This window comes from Balaenoptera physalus (genome assembly GCF_965194825.1).
Source record: "Balaenoptera physalus genome assembly, chromosome: 3".
Lineage (NCBI taxonomy): Eukaryota > Metazoa > Chordata > Mammalia > Artiodactyla > Balaenopteridae > Balaenoptera > Balaenoptera physalus.
Window position 1 is genome coordinate 37,255,329 of NC_138890.1, and position 17,252 is coordinate 37,272,580.

At 44.2% G+C, this 17,252-nt stretch overlaps 1 protein-coding gene across 1 annotated transcript in view; it reads left to right on the top strand.

Annotated features, from left to right (window-relative positions):
- LOC309658150 (phospholipid-transporting ATPase VB-like) overlaps positions 1–17,252 on the top strand; it is a 64,035-nt gene that overhangs the window by 14,056 nt on the left and 32,727 nt on the right. The window contains exons 4-8 of the mRNA XM_082456413.1: positions 1,955–2,064; positions 4,036–4,162; positions 7,243–7,427; positions 13,815–14,136; positions 16,966–17,042. Coding sequence (XP_082312539.1) covers positions 1,955–2,064; positions 4,036–4,162; positions 7,243–7,427; positions 13,815–14,136; positions 16,966–17,042 — 821 coding nt within the window. The remainder of the gene's footprint in view (positions 1–1,954; positions 2,065–4,035; positions 4,163–7,242; positions 7,428–13,814; positions 14,137–16,965; positions 17,043–17,252) is intronic.

Here is a 17,252-nt window from a genome sequence, read left to right on the forward strand (position 1 = left end):
GCCAGAAAAATGTTCCAAAGTCCCTACATATCAGTGTCCAATTTTGGAACAGCATGAATTAGTGTGCAGCCGCTTCCTGATTGCTAGCAAGGAGAAGACAGTTATGGGGCTGTGATTCTCCCAGGGTAGTAGATTCTAGCCAAGCTTTAGAATTGCCCAGGCAGCCCTGTGCCTCCTGAATTATCAGCTATGGATCAGAGCCAAGAGGTTCATGGAGATTGATGAGTGTTTTGAATGGGAAGGGAGCTAATTAAGTCTCTTCATCCCCAGTCTCTGGCAGACAAGTGAATTCAGTGTTTCCGAGTCAAGGGTGCCACGGCATTCTATCCCTGGGCAACAGCCTTCCACACTGCCCTGGAGATGTTTCTTTCTTTGTTCCTCACCTGATTCCAAAATGGATTACCGATGCCTCCAATAAAAAACACATAGACAGTGTTACTATAAGATTTGCGAAGCAAAGATTTCAAAAGGAGGGGGGAAAAATAACCTCAGGGTTCAATATATTTACAGTGTTTGAACATTCAATTTGACCCTGAGGTTCCTGGTAGCCTGAGCAAAAATGTAAACTCAAAGGCACACAGGTAGAAGGCAAAAGGTGTTTAATCTCAGGAGCTGATGTCTTTGAAAATAAAATATTGTGGATAGTGCTCAAAAAGATAAGGTACAAAGACTGTGGTTAAGGTACCAGGAAACCAGTAGCAACTGAAAAATGAGAAAATAATCTTTGAAGGGATTTTTATACTGCATAACAGCAGCCTTAGAATAGTATCATGGAGAAAGTCAGAGCTTTGTTGGACTTCCTTATACTTATCTTACTGTTAAGAATTGTACTTTTAATTTTGCATTATATGGAGGGATGGACAAAGTGCACAAAATCTGTTTACCGCTTAGGGCTTCTAAAGATCTCAATCCAGCCCTGGTAAAGAAGGATTCAGAAGCTTTTTCCAAGCTCAGATTTACAAAGTGCTACCACTGATTAGTGATGTCTGTAACATCTTAGATAAAGGAAGCGGTGATGGCATCAATCTTGCCCCATAACCACCCAGCCCAGGCTGAAAAATTCTTTTTTATCTGATAGATCAAAGTACTGGAATTTCAAAAGAAAAAGATAAACTTCTTCTAAGAGAATCATATTATGTAGGACTTCAAAAGGGGGACTTTGAGCAACACGATGAAATATTTTTCACACTAGATTTATAGGAATCCAAAAAATATTTTTTCTAAGCCTAACTCAGCAAACCCGGTATGGTGAGGAACTTAGTAATGAGATTCAGGTCTGTAGCCACCTTGGAAGCAACTTGCTATAAGGACTAAAGTAGATGATGGAGAAGGTGATGGATAGTATGTCTGAGACTTAGCAAACTGGTCATCCAGGGCTAAACTGGCCACATGGAAAACTCCTTAGGTAACAAGAAACACTCAGACTTCTGGTCCCCTGATTCAGCAGGCCTTCAACCTGACCTGCGAATCTCTATTATTGGTTTAAGTTCCCTGGTGGTTCTGATGCAAACAGATGTTTGGGTTATCCATGCTTTTTTTTTTTTTTTTTTTTTTTTTTGCCTCACAGCATGCAGGATCTTAGTTCCCTGACCAGGGATCAAACCCATGCCCCCCTGCAGTGGAAGCACTTGTCCTAACCACTGGACCGCCAGGGAATTCCTGCAAACAGGCATTTGGGAACAATACCTGGAACCACCTACCTTCCCTAAATAGCACTTCTCTCAGCCAGACTTTGGATGATCAGATATAGAGAGCAGACAATTTAAGGACCCGTGGAGTTACCAATTTAAGGACCCGTGGAGTTACCGCCTTCCAGGGCAGCCTGGGAGAGCTGGTCCATGTTTACGGGGGGCGGGGGTATGAGGGAATTCCTCCTCTAAGATGCCTGAGCGTTAGGAATGGGATCCCTAAGCGATTGCCCACGACCTCATGGGGGACAATGACTGTTTGACAGCGACTGACACTGATGTGGAAAAGAAGGTGAGGAAGATCCGAGCCCAGACCCAGAGGCATCTAGACTTGTATGCAAGAGACGGCCTTCGAACACTGTGCATCGCCAAGAAGGTGAGAACAAATTCCACGCTTAGTGGCTGAAAGGCCTCGACCCTGCTTCTGTCTTTTCTATTTCTTTTTTAGAAGATCCTCAACGTTGGTTGTTTTAATATTTTCAAAATTAGCTATCCTGACCACAGAGACCCATGACTTTGACAATTTTGCTGGGACAAAAATCTGAGTGGCAAGTGTCCTTATTAGTGTGGCTTTGTGGTTCCTTGCTTTCCATTGTCTATGTAACTGATAACCTATAACTCATAATTTTTCTAATGTTATAATTTTGCCTTCAAATATCCTTTGAACATTTGCATTATTTGCCTAGATTTGGAATTGGGGAGATTTTATGTGATCACATACAAATCTAGATTTCTGGTTTCTCTTGAAAATGCAGAGGATCTGGAAAACTGGATCTCCATTCTTGAATAGCTACAAATGGCTAGAGCCATGTAGCATGTAGCCATGTGACTAGGGCCATGTAGCTGATCCCTTTGATGAAAGATATGTTCTGCTGTGTTCTAGGGCTGGTCATGGTTCCTACCATTCCCGATCGCATTGCCCTTGGCCTAGCTATAGTCAAGTAGATTACCCACCTTATGCCCTTCAGGTCTTTCACTTTGCTGCCCCTACAGGAAAGGAGGCAAAGAGCTTTGAATCCCAGAACTGGGGCATCTAACGAGGCACCTAAAATCAGACAGGGGAGCTAGGATGGGCATGCATTGCGAGATGGCTAGAAGTGGCTTCTTCTCCATAAATCCCCAGAGCTCTTCGTCTCTTTTGTAGGTGCTTAGTGCACCATAAAGTTTAAGAGCACCCACTTTAAAGCCAGACCTACCAGGGGACAAGTCCCAGTCTCACCGCTTATCTGTGGTGCGACCTTGGGCAAGTTTCTCCACCTCTCTGAGTTTGGGGATGTTCTTATCCGTAAAAAGGTGCTAGTGTTCCCTACCTCATATAATTGTCAGGGAGATTAACTAAGATAACACAGGTACAGCGCCTGGGAGAGTGACCAGCATTACTATTCTATAAATTGTAATTATATCCTTACCACCTTCTATTTTTTATTGACATTATCTATTCCTATTTTGCCTCTTCTGATAAGACTGTTCTTCCTTGAGAGCAAAAGGCCTACCTGTGTCCCCTTGGTTTTCCCTACAGTGCTGTGCATGGAGGGAAAATTAAAGAATATTTGATGCTTGAAGAAAAGAGTCATTCATTACTATAAGAGACAGTGAGGATATAATGCCAACAGAGGGATCTAAAAGTGCTATGGACTCCAGATATGCCCTCTAGTTGGATTCTTTCAGCAATTGGGCACCCCCAGTAGCTGGTGGAATGGTCTACCAGGCTATGCAAGATCTGGCTGCTCCTTACCTTTCCAGCTTCATTGCTGGTCCTCTCCACCTGGCTCTCCATCCTTAAGCCAACTGGTATGTTCAAGGGACAGAAAGAAAGCCAAGTCCATTGCTATTTCATGGCCTTTGAACTTACCCCTCCCTGTGACAGAACCCTTCTCGTCATTGGATCTCAGCCTACATGTCACCTTGTCTAAGGGACCTGACGATCCAAATGAAATAACCCCTCTTCCCACAACTATCCCCCTACCCTGTCATACGCCATCATATCACCCTCTTTGTTTTCTGTATGGAACTCCTTGACATGATCCATTCTTTTAAATTATTCACTTGGATAATGTCTCTCACCCTCCACTAGCACATAATCCCAGGCCTATAGGATTCTTGTCTGTCTTGATCACTGCTATATCTCCGGTGACCAGAGCATCGCAGGGGCTCAACAGAAGTTTGATGATAATGGAACACGAAGAACAATCCATCAATTCAAGACTCAAAAAAAAAAAAAAACTATTGAGGGAAAAGCCCCATCTAACTGTACAGTGAAGCTCAAACTGGCCTGTAGGAGGCCCAGCACATGGGCAGGGGGAGGGAGTCACCCAGAGCTGTGAACAAGCCTCTTCCTGTTGCATAGATCTTAAGTGAAGAGGACTTCCAGAGATGGGCCAGTTTCCGGCGTGAGGCTGAGGCGTCCCTCAACAACAGAGATGAGCTTCTCATGGAGACAGCACAGCACCTGGAGAATCAACTCACCTTACTCGGTAGGTAAAAATAAGTTATCATTACATTTTAAAAAAGGAATGCTGCAAGCTGGAAAGGGAGTTCTTGGCCTTGATTCTGACACTGCTACAAATGTGTCTCAGTTAGGAAACTCCCTGGGGTGCCCTTCCAGGCATTTGGCACCAATGGGCTGTGCCAATATCCAACCCAGACTCCACACACAGCTTCCTGAGGATGCCCCAGGAGCATTCCTGCACTCCCTGCTGGATGAAGCCTGGTTGCTTCTTCTCCAGTCGTTCAAATGTTTATTGAGCACCTACTGTGTGCCAAGTAGCATGCTAGGTATTGTGGCTACAACAGGGAACAAGAGCCGCAGACCCTCACCTGAAACTAACACAACATTGTAAATCAACTCTACTCCAATAAAAATTAAAAAAAAAAACAACAACACGGACCCCGCCCTCCTGGAGCTCAGAGTCTAGCAAAGACACTTGGATGATTAAACAAGTAATTTCAACAGAGTGTGATGAGAGCTGGGCTGGAAGATGTACCTGGTGGGATGAAAGCACAAAGGAGAAGGTGGCAACCTACTGTGGAGCCAAGGAGGGTGCAGGACAGCCGGAACTGAGCAGAGAAAAGGAGCTGGTCAAAGGGGGAGGGTGTTCCAGGAGAGGGAAGGGCCCGAATGAAGGCCTGGAGGCAAGAAAGCCCGGGCTGGCTGGAGACTCAGAGGTCTTCTACGGCTGGACCACAGAGTGTGGGGGAGATCAACAGGATGAGGCGAGTTGAAAGAGATCGGCAGGAGGCAGGTTATGAAGGGCCATGTAAGTCATAGGCTAAAGGTTTGGAGAGGGGATGGGGATCAAAGCAGGGACAGATTTGTGTTTTACAAAAATCACTCTGCTGCTGTAAAGACTTCTATAGAAGTTAGATAGATACTCTCAGGGGAAAGATGGAAAACACCAGCTAAGAGACAGCATTGGATTTCTGTTGAAGGAAAAGCATTGCCAAGGGAGAAGGGCGAGGCTTTATTTATCAGACTAATCTCTTCACAGCTCGGGAGTAAGATCCAGGAAAGGCGATGCCTGAACAGCATGCGCATACTGGCCATGTGGCAAAAGGCTTCTTTCATCTTGGGAGGCAGTGCTGGCCTGGGGATGAAGGCCACATCTTGGCCCTGTGGAGACCCTGCTGTGTGCCCAGGGACACATCCCCACACCCCTCTGAGCCTTTGCGTCTCCTCTGGCTAAATCACCAAGCTCAGCCAGGCAGGGTTGAAGGGGGAAGACCCAGGGTCACTGTAAGAAGACGGTAATACCTCTTTGTATATAAAAGGTACCAGCAAGATTTGGTCAGATGGGTGGAAAACAGGGGGAGACAGGTTTGCTCCCCACCTCCTTCGGCTTTTTTGTTTCCTGTGTTTGCACTGCAGGGGCCTCTGTCTGCTGCCTCACAAGACCCCCTTGAAAGCTGGCCTCGAGAACCCATTTTAACAGGAACTAGAGGGTAGCTAGTCCAGACAGCGCCATCCGGCACCCCGGGCCACCCCCAGAATGTCAGCCCATTAGGGCACCTGACCCCCTTTACACCCTCTCCCCTGCGGTCTCTTTTGTTTCAGGGGAGCCTTCTGGCCTCAGCTGGTGAGAAGTGCCCCTGAGCCGGTAGTGCATGAAAGAGAACACGCTTGTCAGGACCCGTAGGCTTCCCTGGCTGAGAAAGGCTCTCACCACCCTCCTGTTTCATTTTCTCTTTCACACAACTAAATGTGTTTTTCCTGCTCTCTCCTTCACTATGCCTCCCGGTAACACACATCATTTTCAGTCTCACCTTCCAGGCGAACGCTCGGCGGAAAAAATGGGGATCGGGCATCACTTTTCATGGGTTGGTTTACCTGTGCCCTCGGGCCTGAAATACACAACAGGCACATTTCAGGATAGAGAGGTTTGTTTTCTTCCCTCAAGATGGCTTGCGATGGCGAGGACTAGGGCTGGGAAGAGATTTCATCCTGCCACGAAGAAACTGCCGTGCCATTAAAAAGCTGCCATGCATTCACACCGAGTCCCACAGTATTAAATCAACTTTTCAACATGCATCTAATGTAACTGCTTTGCCAACCTATTGTCACTCGGGATTATTAAAAGAAATGGCACGCCTGTTCCTGCCCAGAGTGAGATGGGTAGCCATTAGTCTGTGGTCTGAAATGAATCTCAATTTAAATGCAGATTTATTTTTGCTTCATCACTTAGCAGCTATTGGATATTTGGGTATAGAATCATCAGCTTTGGCTCAAAGCTTGAGACCATTCAAAAAATGATGGAATCCGCATCGTTAATGCCCTCCAAGAATGTTATCAAAAACCCAAGTCTCTGTTAATTCTGCGGTGAGCGCTTGCAGAGCAAAGATTCCAGCCTCTCCGTATCTTTCCACTCCTCTTGCCACTAGGCCAGTCCAGCCACACCAGCTCTCCTCTGACTGTTAGCCCTGAATCTCATCCTGCTGCCTCCACCCTCCAATCTGTTCTCTAGAATGATCTCCTTAAAATTCACAACGGATCCCATCACTCTCCAACTTAACTCCCTTTAATAGCTTTCTTTGCTACCAAATAAACGCCAAATCCCTTCATGCCCTGACGGGCTCTGCATGGTCCAGCTCCTCCCCGCCCTGCCTGGCCTCCGTGTCTCAGCCTGCTCTGCCTGCCTTTCTGTGTCATCTTCTGCTCTGACCTCTGGGCCTTCACACATGCTGATACCTCTGCCTGGAATGCCCCTCCTTCCCCACCTTTTGGGTTTATCCCCCAGGTCTGAGCTTAAGTGGCCCTTCCTCAGCAAGGCCTTCCCTGACCTTCCAAATGAAGTTCGGGTCTCCTGATATATGTTTGCCCGGCACCCTGGACTTCTCTCCTCACATAGCTCAGTTATAAATCCTTCTTCAACAGGCCTTTGAGCACCGAGAGGGTGGGGACCAGCTCTGTCTATTTCACTGTTGTATCCTGGGCATTTAGCACAGCCTAGAACATGAGAGAGAAGTTAATAATCACTGCCTGGCTTGATAGGGCTTTGGGGAAATTAAGCAGCTACTTTCTCAACATAAATGTGAGTTCTGGTGTCTTTAATCACTCCAGGAGCCACTGGGATCGAAGACCGGCTGCAGGAAGGAGTTCCAGGCACAGTCGCTGCTCTGCGGGAGGCTGGGATCCGGCTCTGGGTGTTGACTGGAGATAAGCAGGAGACAGCAGTCAATATTGCCTATGCCTGCAGACTGTTAGACCAGACGGACACCGTTTATTCCATTAACACAGAAAGTCAGGTGAGGCCAAAGTAGAGCTCAAATGTCCAAGTGCGGAGCAGCTTCTAGGCCAACAGGAGATGGGATTGTGGGTGGGACTTGGGTACACAGGAGAAGCACCCCTACTCCCAAATCTTGGAGTTCCTAGGGTCCTAGAAGGCATCCAGCCCAATATCCTCGACCCCCATCCCCACATACGGTTGACCAGTCTATTTATATTACATCTAGCAGTACCTAGGAGCAAGTTGTGCCTCTCTCGAATCTCATCCTTGGCCCAGTCTCCCCATTCTACACGTGAGAAACTGAGGACCACTGGAGCTAAGTCACTTGCCCAGGGCCACCCTGGTAGTTTCTGATGGACTAAGTCTAAAATGCTCTTCTCTGGCCAGGCCAGTGCTATTTGCATCATACCAGACTGTTTGCTCACAGATCCTCACTTGTCTGTTTCTTGTACTTTGGATTAACTTATCCATTGAAAAACCCCAATTAAATAGAAATGATTCTGAGTTTAAAATTTCAGCTCCAATTCGTATGCGCCATTTGTTGCCACAGAATAAAACCTGAAGGAAATGACACGTGAGACCAGTATGTTTTGATGGGATGGAGGAGAGAGAGAAAGATAAGCCAAGTTTGAAAACTGCAATTCTCAGCCTGAATAGGTTGTGAGTGGTAGGGAGCAAGGTTTGGAGACAGAGGGCTGTATAAAGTCTAAAGAAGCGTATTTAAAGTCGTAACACAGTTTTATATTTAGGGGGAAAAAATCTATTTTCACGACGCAAACTGCAGAAAGTAAAGTTCCACTGTCTCCTTGGCTGATGAATATGGAAAGTAGGTGTTGAGTTGTGTGCTCCTATCAAAGGGAGCAGGACGGTATTAGACGTGTGGTTGTAACAAGGAAAGCAGTGGTTGCGGTGGGGGCACCCGGAGACCTAGAACATACCATGGGGAGAAGGATGGAGAGAGAGAGGAAGATGGAAGACGGAAAGAACAGCGCAGAAAGAGAGGCAGGAAGGATGATGGAATCTCACTCCTTCACTTTTGCCTGAGGCTCAACTGGACCCAGAATAGACGTTTACAGGTTTCAATTTGGTTTTCATTCCATGAAGAATCCACGTACACATATTTTTTCAAAGAGGTAGTGAATCCTAATAAAAGTGCCAGAGGCCCTTTAGATGAATTGGGAAAATCACTGACTTTCTTGCCAGGTGAACAGATAATGCCATGATTAGATTAAACCCCGATGAATTTTCAAAATGAAACTACTCTCAGGGAAATCTTGGCGTTAATATCATGCCTAGGAAAGAAAGTAATTTGCAGCTTGCTTGAGTGCTTGATCCCTGTAATAGTGTGGATGTCTGCCTGCCCCACTTGCAATGGAAATTCCATTTGCAATGATCATTTCACTCCAGCAGATTCCAGGAGGGTATCAACAAGCCTGTGAGTGCTCCTGAGGGGGACAGAGTGGGCTTCTGTGGGTTCTGTTAAAGGCAATGCATTCCTGTAGGAAGCGGAAGATGTCTCTTGATTAATTAGCCAAAGTTCCCAAGGAACTGTGGGCCACGTTCCAAGTTGAGCTCAGTCACTGTCAACAATTTTAAAGCTGTCCACAACCCTCCAAGATGGTACCTGAATGTTGGGCCCTGCCTACACCCCCAGGCCCACTAAACCTGGAAAATTAGGCTTTCTCATCCCCTTGGAAAAGTAGTAGGTGCAGAGATATGTTAAGACAGAAACTGGGGAAACCCATTCTAAATCTCAGACTTATTTAAACCCCAGTTTAATGTAATTACATATTTGGTGGATATTTCCTCCAAGGGTTTTAATCTGCCTGATTCAATATAAATTGATTTAGGGCTATGGTTTCTTTGTTATGTATCTTACAGCTATAAGCAAGCTATGGGACCTGTCTAGACCTCAGGGTTCTCATCCATAACATGAGAAAATTACTAACCCATCACTGGAAATGTTGATCTGTCAAGGAATTTTAGAAGGGACTATATAGTATTAGATAGGAACTGGTAATAGCAACTATTTTTGTTATTATTAACAACATATATTGAAGGCTTAACATGGTCCAGATACCATAGCTCTCTGAAATTCATTCTTCTCATTTGTAGAATAGGGATTAAAAAGATTTATTTCAGAGGCTATTGGGAGGATATTCTGTTCACAGAAGAACAATACTTACTAGCACTGTATTTATGAGTTAACAAATTACCCCAAAACTTAGCAGCTGAAAACAGTAAACATTTATTATCCCACCGTATGTGTGGGTTATGAGTCCAGGAGCAGCTTAGCTGGGTACCTCTGGTTCAAGGTCTCTCCTGGGGTTGCAGTCAGGCTATCAGTCAGGGATGTGAGCTCATCTAAAGGCTCAACTGGTTGGGTCATTTGGTGATGGAGAGGAGTCCTTCTTGCAAGCTCACGGACATGATTACTGACAGGCTTTGGTTCCTCACCACAGGGGCCCCTCTACCGAGCTTCAAGAGAGAGAGTGAGAAAGATTGCCAAAATTGGTAGCCACAGTCTTTAGATAAACTGACCTGGGAAGCGACATCCCATCACTTTTGCAGAATTCTCTTCATTAGAAAGGAGTCATTAGTCATAACCACACTCAAGGGTTGGAGATTACACAAGGAAGGATATGAATACCAGGAGGTGGAGATCATTGAGAACCATCTTAGAGGCTGCCTGCCTCGGTACCTGACAGATACTGAATGTTAAATGAATGGTAACGATTGTGATTATTACATAGAAAATTTGGAATAAATAAATTCAGAGATTTTATTTTGAAGTTTATATTTCCAATGACTTGCTGCAGTCACATGTTGGAGGAATTGACAGCATACCTCATTTTATTGCACTTCATTGCACTTTGCAGATACTGTTTTTTACAAATTGAAGTTTCGTGGCAAGCCTGCATTGAGCAAGTCTGTTGGCCAAACTTCTTTATTATTACTGTATTTGTTATGGTGATCTGTGACTAGTGTTCTTTGATCTTTTAGGGTACCACGAACTGCACCCATATAAGATAGGGAACCTAACTGATAAATGTTGTCGGTGTTCTGACTGCCCCACGGACAGGTTGTTCCGTCTCCCCCCACTCTCCTCAGGCCTCCCTGTTCCCTGAGACACAACAATATCAAAATTAGGTCAATTAATAACCCTACAATGGCCTCCAAGTGTTTGAGAGGAAGAGTTGCATATCTCTAGCTTTTAACCAAAAGCTAGAAATTCTAGCTTTAAACCAAAAGCTAGAAATGATTAAGCTTAGTAAAGAAGGCATGTTGAAAGCTGGGACAGACCAAAAGCTAGGTGTCTTGTGCCAGTTAGCTAAGTTGTGAATGCAAAGGAAAAATTCTTGAAGGAAATTAAAAGTGCTACTCCAATAAACACGTGAATGATAAGAAAGTGAATCAGCCTTATTGCTGATATAGAGAAAGTTCTAGTGGTCTGGAGAGAAGATCAAGCTAGCCACAACATGCCTTTAAGCCAAAGCCTAATCTAGAGGAAGGCCCTAACTCTCTTCAATTCCATGAAGGCTGAGAGAGGTGAGGAAGCTGCCCAAGAAAAGTTTGAGGCTAGCAGAGGTTGGTTCATGAGGTTTAAGGAAAGAAGCCATCTTCATCACATAAAAGTACAAGGTTAAGCAGCAAGTACTGATGTAGAAGCTGCAAAAAGTTATCCAGAAGATCTAGCTAAGATCATTAATGAAGGTGGCTACACTAAAGAACAGATTTTCAATGTAGAGAAAACAGTGTTATATTGGAAGAAGATGCAGTCTAGGACTTCTATGGCTAGAGAGAAGTCAGTGCCCGGCTTCAAAGCTTCAAATGACAGGCTGACTCTGTTAGAGGCTAATGCAGCTGGTGACTTTAAGTTGAAGCCAATGCTCATTGACCATTATGAAAATCCTAGGACCTTTAAGAATTATGCTAAAATCTACTCTGCCTGTGCTCTATAAATGGAACAACAAAACCTGGATGACAGCGTAACTGTTTACAGCATGGTTTACTGAATATTTTAAGCCCACTGCTGAGACCTACTACTGCTCAGAAAAAAAGATTCCTTTCAAAATATTACTGCTCACTGACAATGCACCTGGTCATCTAAGAGCTCTGATGGAGATGTACAATGAGATTAATGTTGTTTTCATGCCTGCTAACATGACATCCATTCTACAGCCCATGGATCAAGGAGGAACTTCAACTTTCAAGTCATTATTTAAGAAATACATTCCATAGCGTTATAACTGCCATAGGTAGTGATTCCTCTGCTGGTTGTGGGCAAAATAAATTGAAAACCTATGGAAAGGATTCTAGATGCTATTACGAACATTTGTGACTCATGGGAAGAGGACAAAATATCAACACTAACAGGAGTTTAGAAGAAGCTGATTCTAACCCTCATGGATGACTTTGAGGGATTCAAGACTTCAGTACAGGGAGCCACTGCAGATGTGGTGGAAATGGCAAGAGAACTGGAATTAGAAGTGGAGCCTGAAGATCTGACTGAATTGCTGCAATCTCATGATAAAACTTTAATAGTTGAGGCATTGCTTCTTATGGATGAGCAAAGAAAGTGGTTTCTTGAGATGGAATCTACTCCTGGTGAAGATGTTGTGAAGATTGTTGAAATGACAACAAAGGATTTAGCGTATTACATAAATTCAGTTGATAAAGCATTGGCAGGTTTGAGAGGATTGACTCCAATTTAGAAAGTTCTACTGTGGGTAAAATGCTGCCAAACAGCATTGCAGGCTACAGAGAAATCATTCATGAAAGGAAGAGTCCATCGATGTGGCACACTTCATTGTTGTCTTATTTTAAGAAATCGCCTCAGCTACCCCAGCCTTAGCAACCACCACCCTGATCAGTCAGCAGCCATCAACATGGAAGCAAGACCCTCCCCCAGCAAAAGGATTACAACTTGCTGAAGTCTCAGATGGTAGCACTTTTTAGCAATAAGTATTTTAATTAATATATGTACAGTTTTTTTAGACATAATGTTATTGTATACTTACTAAACATAACTTTTATATGCCCTGGGAAACCAAAAATTTCATGTGACTCACTTTATGGCAATATTCACTTTATTGCAGTGGTCTAGAACCAAACCCACAATATGTCCAAGGTATGCCCGTATATACTGTGTGCCAACCCCAAGTTCCAGCAAGGACTACCTTGATCTCTTTCCCAGAAAAGTGCTGCGGGAATAACCACCTGCTCCTGACCCCCTTCCTGTGGCCCCGCTAGGTCCTGTACACGTCCTATTGCTTTCAGTGCTCAGTTTAGCATCCCCTAAAGAAAGCCTCCAGAATAATGAACTGCAGTCCTACTCACTCCAGAAGAAATTATTCCAAATATTCTCAGAAGCTTCTAGATCAGGGGTCTCCACACTTGTCATTTCAGAACAACCTTCACGATTTTTGCCTAAATCCAGATATTCTCTATACTGTTGTTTATTTAATGATTTCATTTTAATAGACTCACTTGGAACTTTTCAAAACTTATTTTTAGAAGAATTTTTTAGCACTACAGTAAATGAAAAATCATCATCCCTTGCCACGGATAAAAGAACACTGCTAAATAAAGACCCCGTGAACAGAACAATGAAATTAAAATTGATAATACAGCTGACTGCCACCACTCTTCTCTATCTTTATTTAAAAGTGATGTTTAAACAAGTGAAAGAGGTAGTAAGGATATCTTTAGATCAAGATCTGTCTTTATCTTTGACACAATCAAAAGTAATGGAGGAGAATTGATAAGAGGAAATAATTTCTTCACCATGTTTCAAGGTAAACATCAGAAAAAAATCAATAAGACTCACATACATGGTCAGTTTTAACCAGTACGACCAATGCATTTATACAAACAGATAAACACGCAGTCAGTGTATTTTTTCAGTTAAGAAGCCACAATTCGAGATGACCTTGGGCAAGTTACTAAGGATTTTACTGTTTCAATTTCCTCATCTCGAAACTGAAGTCAGTAATACTCACCCTACCTACCACACAAGAATGTTCTGAGGAACAAGGGAGAACAGAAATGACGTGTGAGAAGTGGAAAGCAGGACACCAGCATGACACATTGTCATCATTTACCATCATATCAGTATCATTTACTACATTCTATCATCCCTGTAAAAGTCCCCCATCTTGCTGAGCTGTCTCCACTCCCATTCCCAAGCCGTCTCTCCTATTTTGGCCATTAATTTGGTTCCAAATTACTATTGCTTTGATGCTGTTTGAAATATTGCAGAGAAATGTCAAGATCAGAGTGAAATCCCAGGTCATCTCTATGGGGGTAGAGTTTTATAACTCTTTAACTAAAGGATAAAGTGACATTTTTAACCTGTTTCCAATGTTGCTTACTAACAGCAAATTCATTATCCTGCTCTTTATAGGAAACCTGTGAATCCATCCTCAACTTGGTATTGGAAGAGGTAAAGCAATTTCATGGACCACAGAAGCTGGACCACAAGCTCTCTGGGTTCCGCCTACCTTCTGCGACGCCACCCCCCGCCTCAGGAGCTGCAGTTCCAGAGGTTGGATTGGTCATCGATGGGAAGACGTTGAATGCCATTTTCCAGGGCAAACTGGAGGAGAAATTTCTGGAGTTGACCCAGTATTGCCGGTCTGTCCTGTGCTGCCGCTGCACCCCACTGCAGAAGAGTTCGCTCGTCAAGCTGGTGCGAGACAGGCTAAGAGTCATGACCCTTTCCATAGGTACCCGTCATGCGGAGATGCTGGGGGGAGCTGGGCAAGGCCACTCTGGCCCAGAGGTGAGGGGTCAGGTGTCAACGTCAGGATGCTCAGGCTGAGGGTCATCGTCTTAGAGGGAGAGAGTTCAAAGTGACAATCAAGATGTGGCAGTCAGCAGGTGAGCAGAAGCTAAGCAGAGTGGGAGAGCAAGTCCAAGTTCTCAGGGTGAGCAGGTCTGCTAAGGAAAAGTCAGGACTTGGATGGAGGCCAAAGCCAAGAGGGGCCTCAAGTTCAGAATGTCCAGGCAGCTCAGTATACATTCAGGCCCACTCACTTCTGGGATGCCGACCATGTGCCCTTCAACACTTAACACATAGCACAATACCACGCACCTCAGGTGCCTGTGGACTTGATATTCTGTCGAGTGTTGATGGCTGGTGGGGAGATTTTAAAAGTGAAGCTTGTCCCGCATTTAGTGTTGTATATTCATTTCTAAATATAGGACTCCACACAAAGCATACTCTCAATAAACGCTGGCTTCTTGGTTGTTAAAGAATTTCTCATAGGGGATTAAATTTTAGCCATGGTTGAGGGAGAGAAATTAAGTGTCCTTACTTCAAACCTCCCAGGAACAACCAAAGCTGGTTTACAAGAACCTTCACGATCTGGGCTCCATTGTCTCTCCAGCCACCTTCCTCCCCACAACATTCAGCAGTCCATGTCCCAACCACGTGAAGCTGCTTTCCATTCTCCAGGAGCCTCGTCCTCTCTCGCTTCCTGACCTTTGCTCAAGCCGCTTCCTCTGTAAAACCTCCTCCACTCCCGCCTAATGTTCCTTTACTCCGTGGGCTCCCACAGAGTTCCACAGCACTGTTACGCCTTCAGTGCTGGGCTGCTCAGGAGACCAGACGTTTCTTGAGTGGAGGGCCAATGTCAGTCTTACTCAGCTCCATCCCGTGCCCAGCGCACACCGAGCACATGGGAAACGTTGCTTTCGTTTAAGGACATTCTTACAGATGGTTCAGGTTCTCTTCCTCCTACAAAGACATGGAAAGAGATTTTCTTTCCTGGCATTTCAAATAAGGGGCCTACTTTACATTGGTGGGTTTTTTTTTTTTTTTCCTTTTCTCCTGGTCTTCAGGTAAAAGCAGTTCAAAACCAGAAAAAAAAAAAAAAGAGGGAGTGGGCAGAAAGAATAGAGGGAGCAGAGCTTTAGCAACCGCATCCTAATTTTATTCCCTGAATTGTCCTCTTCAAAACTTCAGACACGTTCAAGGCAATAGCCCGGGATTGATTCCCAGAGGTGAGGGACTGGCTTCACTGCCACAGCCGCAGAAACAAAACCAGCAGGGCAAGAAATAGCAGGATTCCACACCTCTGCTTCCACTGCCTTGCTAACAGAAGAGGTTAAAGGGTGGATTTGTTCTGCCAGGGGGAAGATGAAAATCATGCACTGCTGTGCTATCAAGGAAAAAAAAAAACATCGTTAGAAGAATAACAGCAACTTACACTGACAAAATTTTTGAGCTTAATGAATTTTGTTGCCAGATAATTAGGAGAAGAAAATTTTCTTCCCCAAATCCATATTCTCTCTAATATCTCATATAAATTGACTTGCAGATTATTATAAGAACCCACTGGAAAAACAGGTGGCGCCAGGAGAAGGAGAAGGATGAAGGCAGTTCAGTCTACAAATCATGGCCCTCAAGCTGAGACTGGCCCAGTGCATATTTCTGTAGAGATGCTAAGAATGGTTTTTGTGTTTTTAATGGTAAAATGTGTAAAAACTAGTTGCCTCTCAGCAGGAACAGTTGTTCAGTTTTGCTTCTTGGCCCACAAAGCCTAAAATATTTACTATCTGGCCCTTTACAGAAAAAGTTTGCTAAACTCTAGTCTGATGGGTAAGGCATCATAGTCTGGAAAAGCCAGGCTTGTGAGGAAGCCCTCACCGTTTAGAGCTGTGCCGTCCAACATGGTTGCCACCTGTTATATGTGGCTATTTAAAGTTAAATTTAAAATTAAATAGAAATTCACCAGCCACATTTCAGTAGTCATAAGGGGCTAATGGTTTTCAAATTGGACAGTAAAGATATAGGACATTTCTATCACAGAAAAATCTGCTTGACGGTGCTGGTATAAAAGGTGCCATTTGTGTGTATGTATTTCCATGCCCTAACCTCCAGTTTCCTGAAACAACTGATTCATTGACTGGGAACTCAAGGTGACTCAATGTACCTCAACCTAAAAAATGAGTCAATCCCATGTTCCTATATTTAGAAACATCACTGAACATTGTCTCTGTCCTTGGGCACCATTGACAATCTCTGATGATTTAGCTGTCTGGCATTCCAGTTGTCTTGATATGGTCAGTATAAGTTCTACTGAGTGAGGGGAGGTATACTGGCCATGGAAACAGAAAGATCTTAGTTCCAGTGCTTCCGGGTCCCTTCATTACCTGGATTATTACCTTGCCGAGTCCCTGTGTAGCTCAGATTCTCCATTTGCTTCTCAGTGAAGCCCACTGTAACACCTGTGAAGGCCTTTTTGGCAAACTGTAAAGCACTGCCCAAGGCTCACATACCACTGTATTCCCAATACCTAACATTGTACCTAAAAAAAAGATACAATAAATCTTTGGTAAATGATAAAGAAAGAGTAGGGCTTCTTGTCCAAAGAAGAAAAGATCTCTCAGGCTAAATGCCTGTAGCAATGACTCTTCCTATAGGACTATTCAGAGCAATGTTAAAAAGATTCACTTATGCACAAAATAGGGACAATTTAGTGCCACTTGTATAAAACTTCTCATTGTCACATAGCAGTTGGACCAGGATCTCATGACCTCTCTCCTTTCAGGTGATGGAGCAAATGACGTAAGCATGATTCAAGCTGCTGATGTTGGGATTGGCATCTCTGGACAGGAAGGCATGCAGGTATCATTTGCTTCAACTCTACTTGTTACTTTCTTCCTCTCCTTTATCCTTATTGGTGGGTTAAGCAATTCCCCACAGTGTTGGAGGAATTTCTACTGAAGAGCGTTGCAGAATTATCATCTGAAAGGCAGATATCCTTGCCTGTACGTAACCTCCATCACCACATCCCTACTGCCCAGCCCTTCAGAATAAAGAGAGTGATCAAAGATG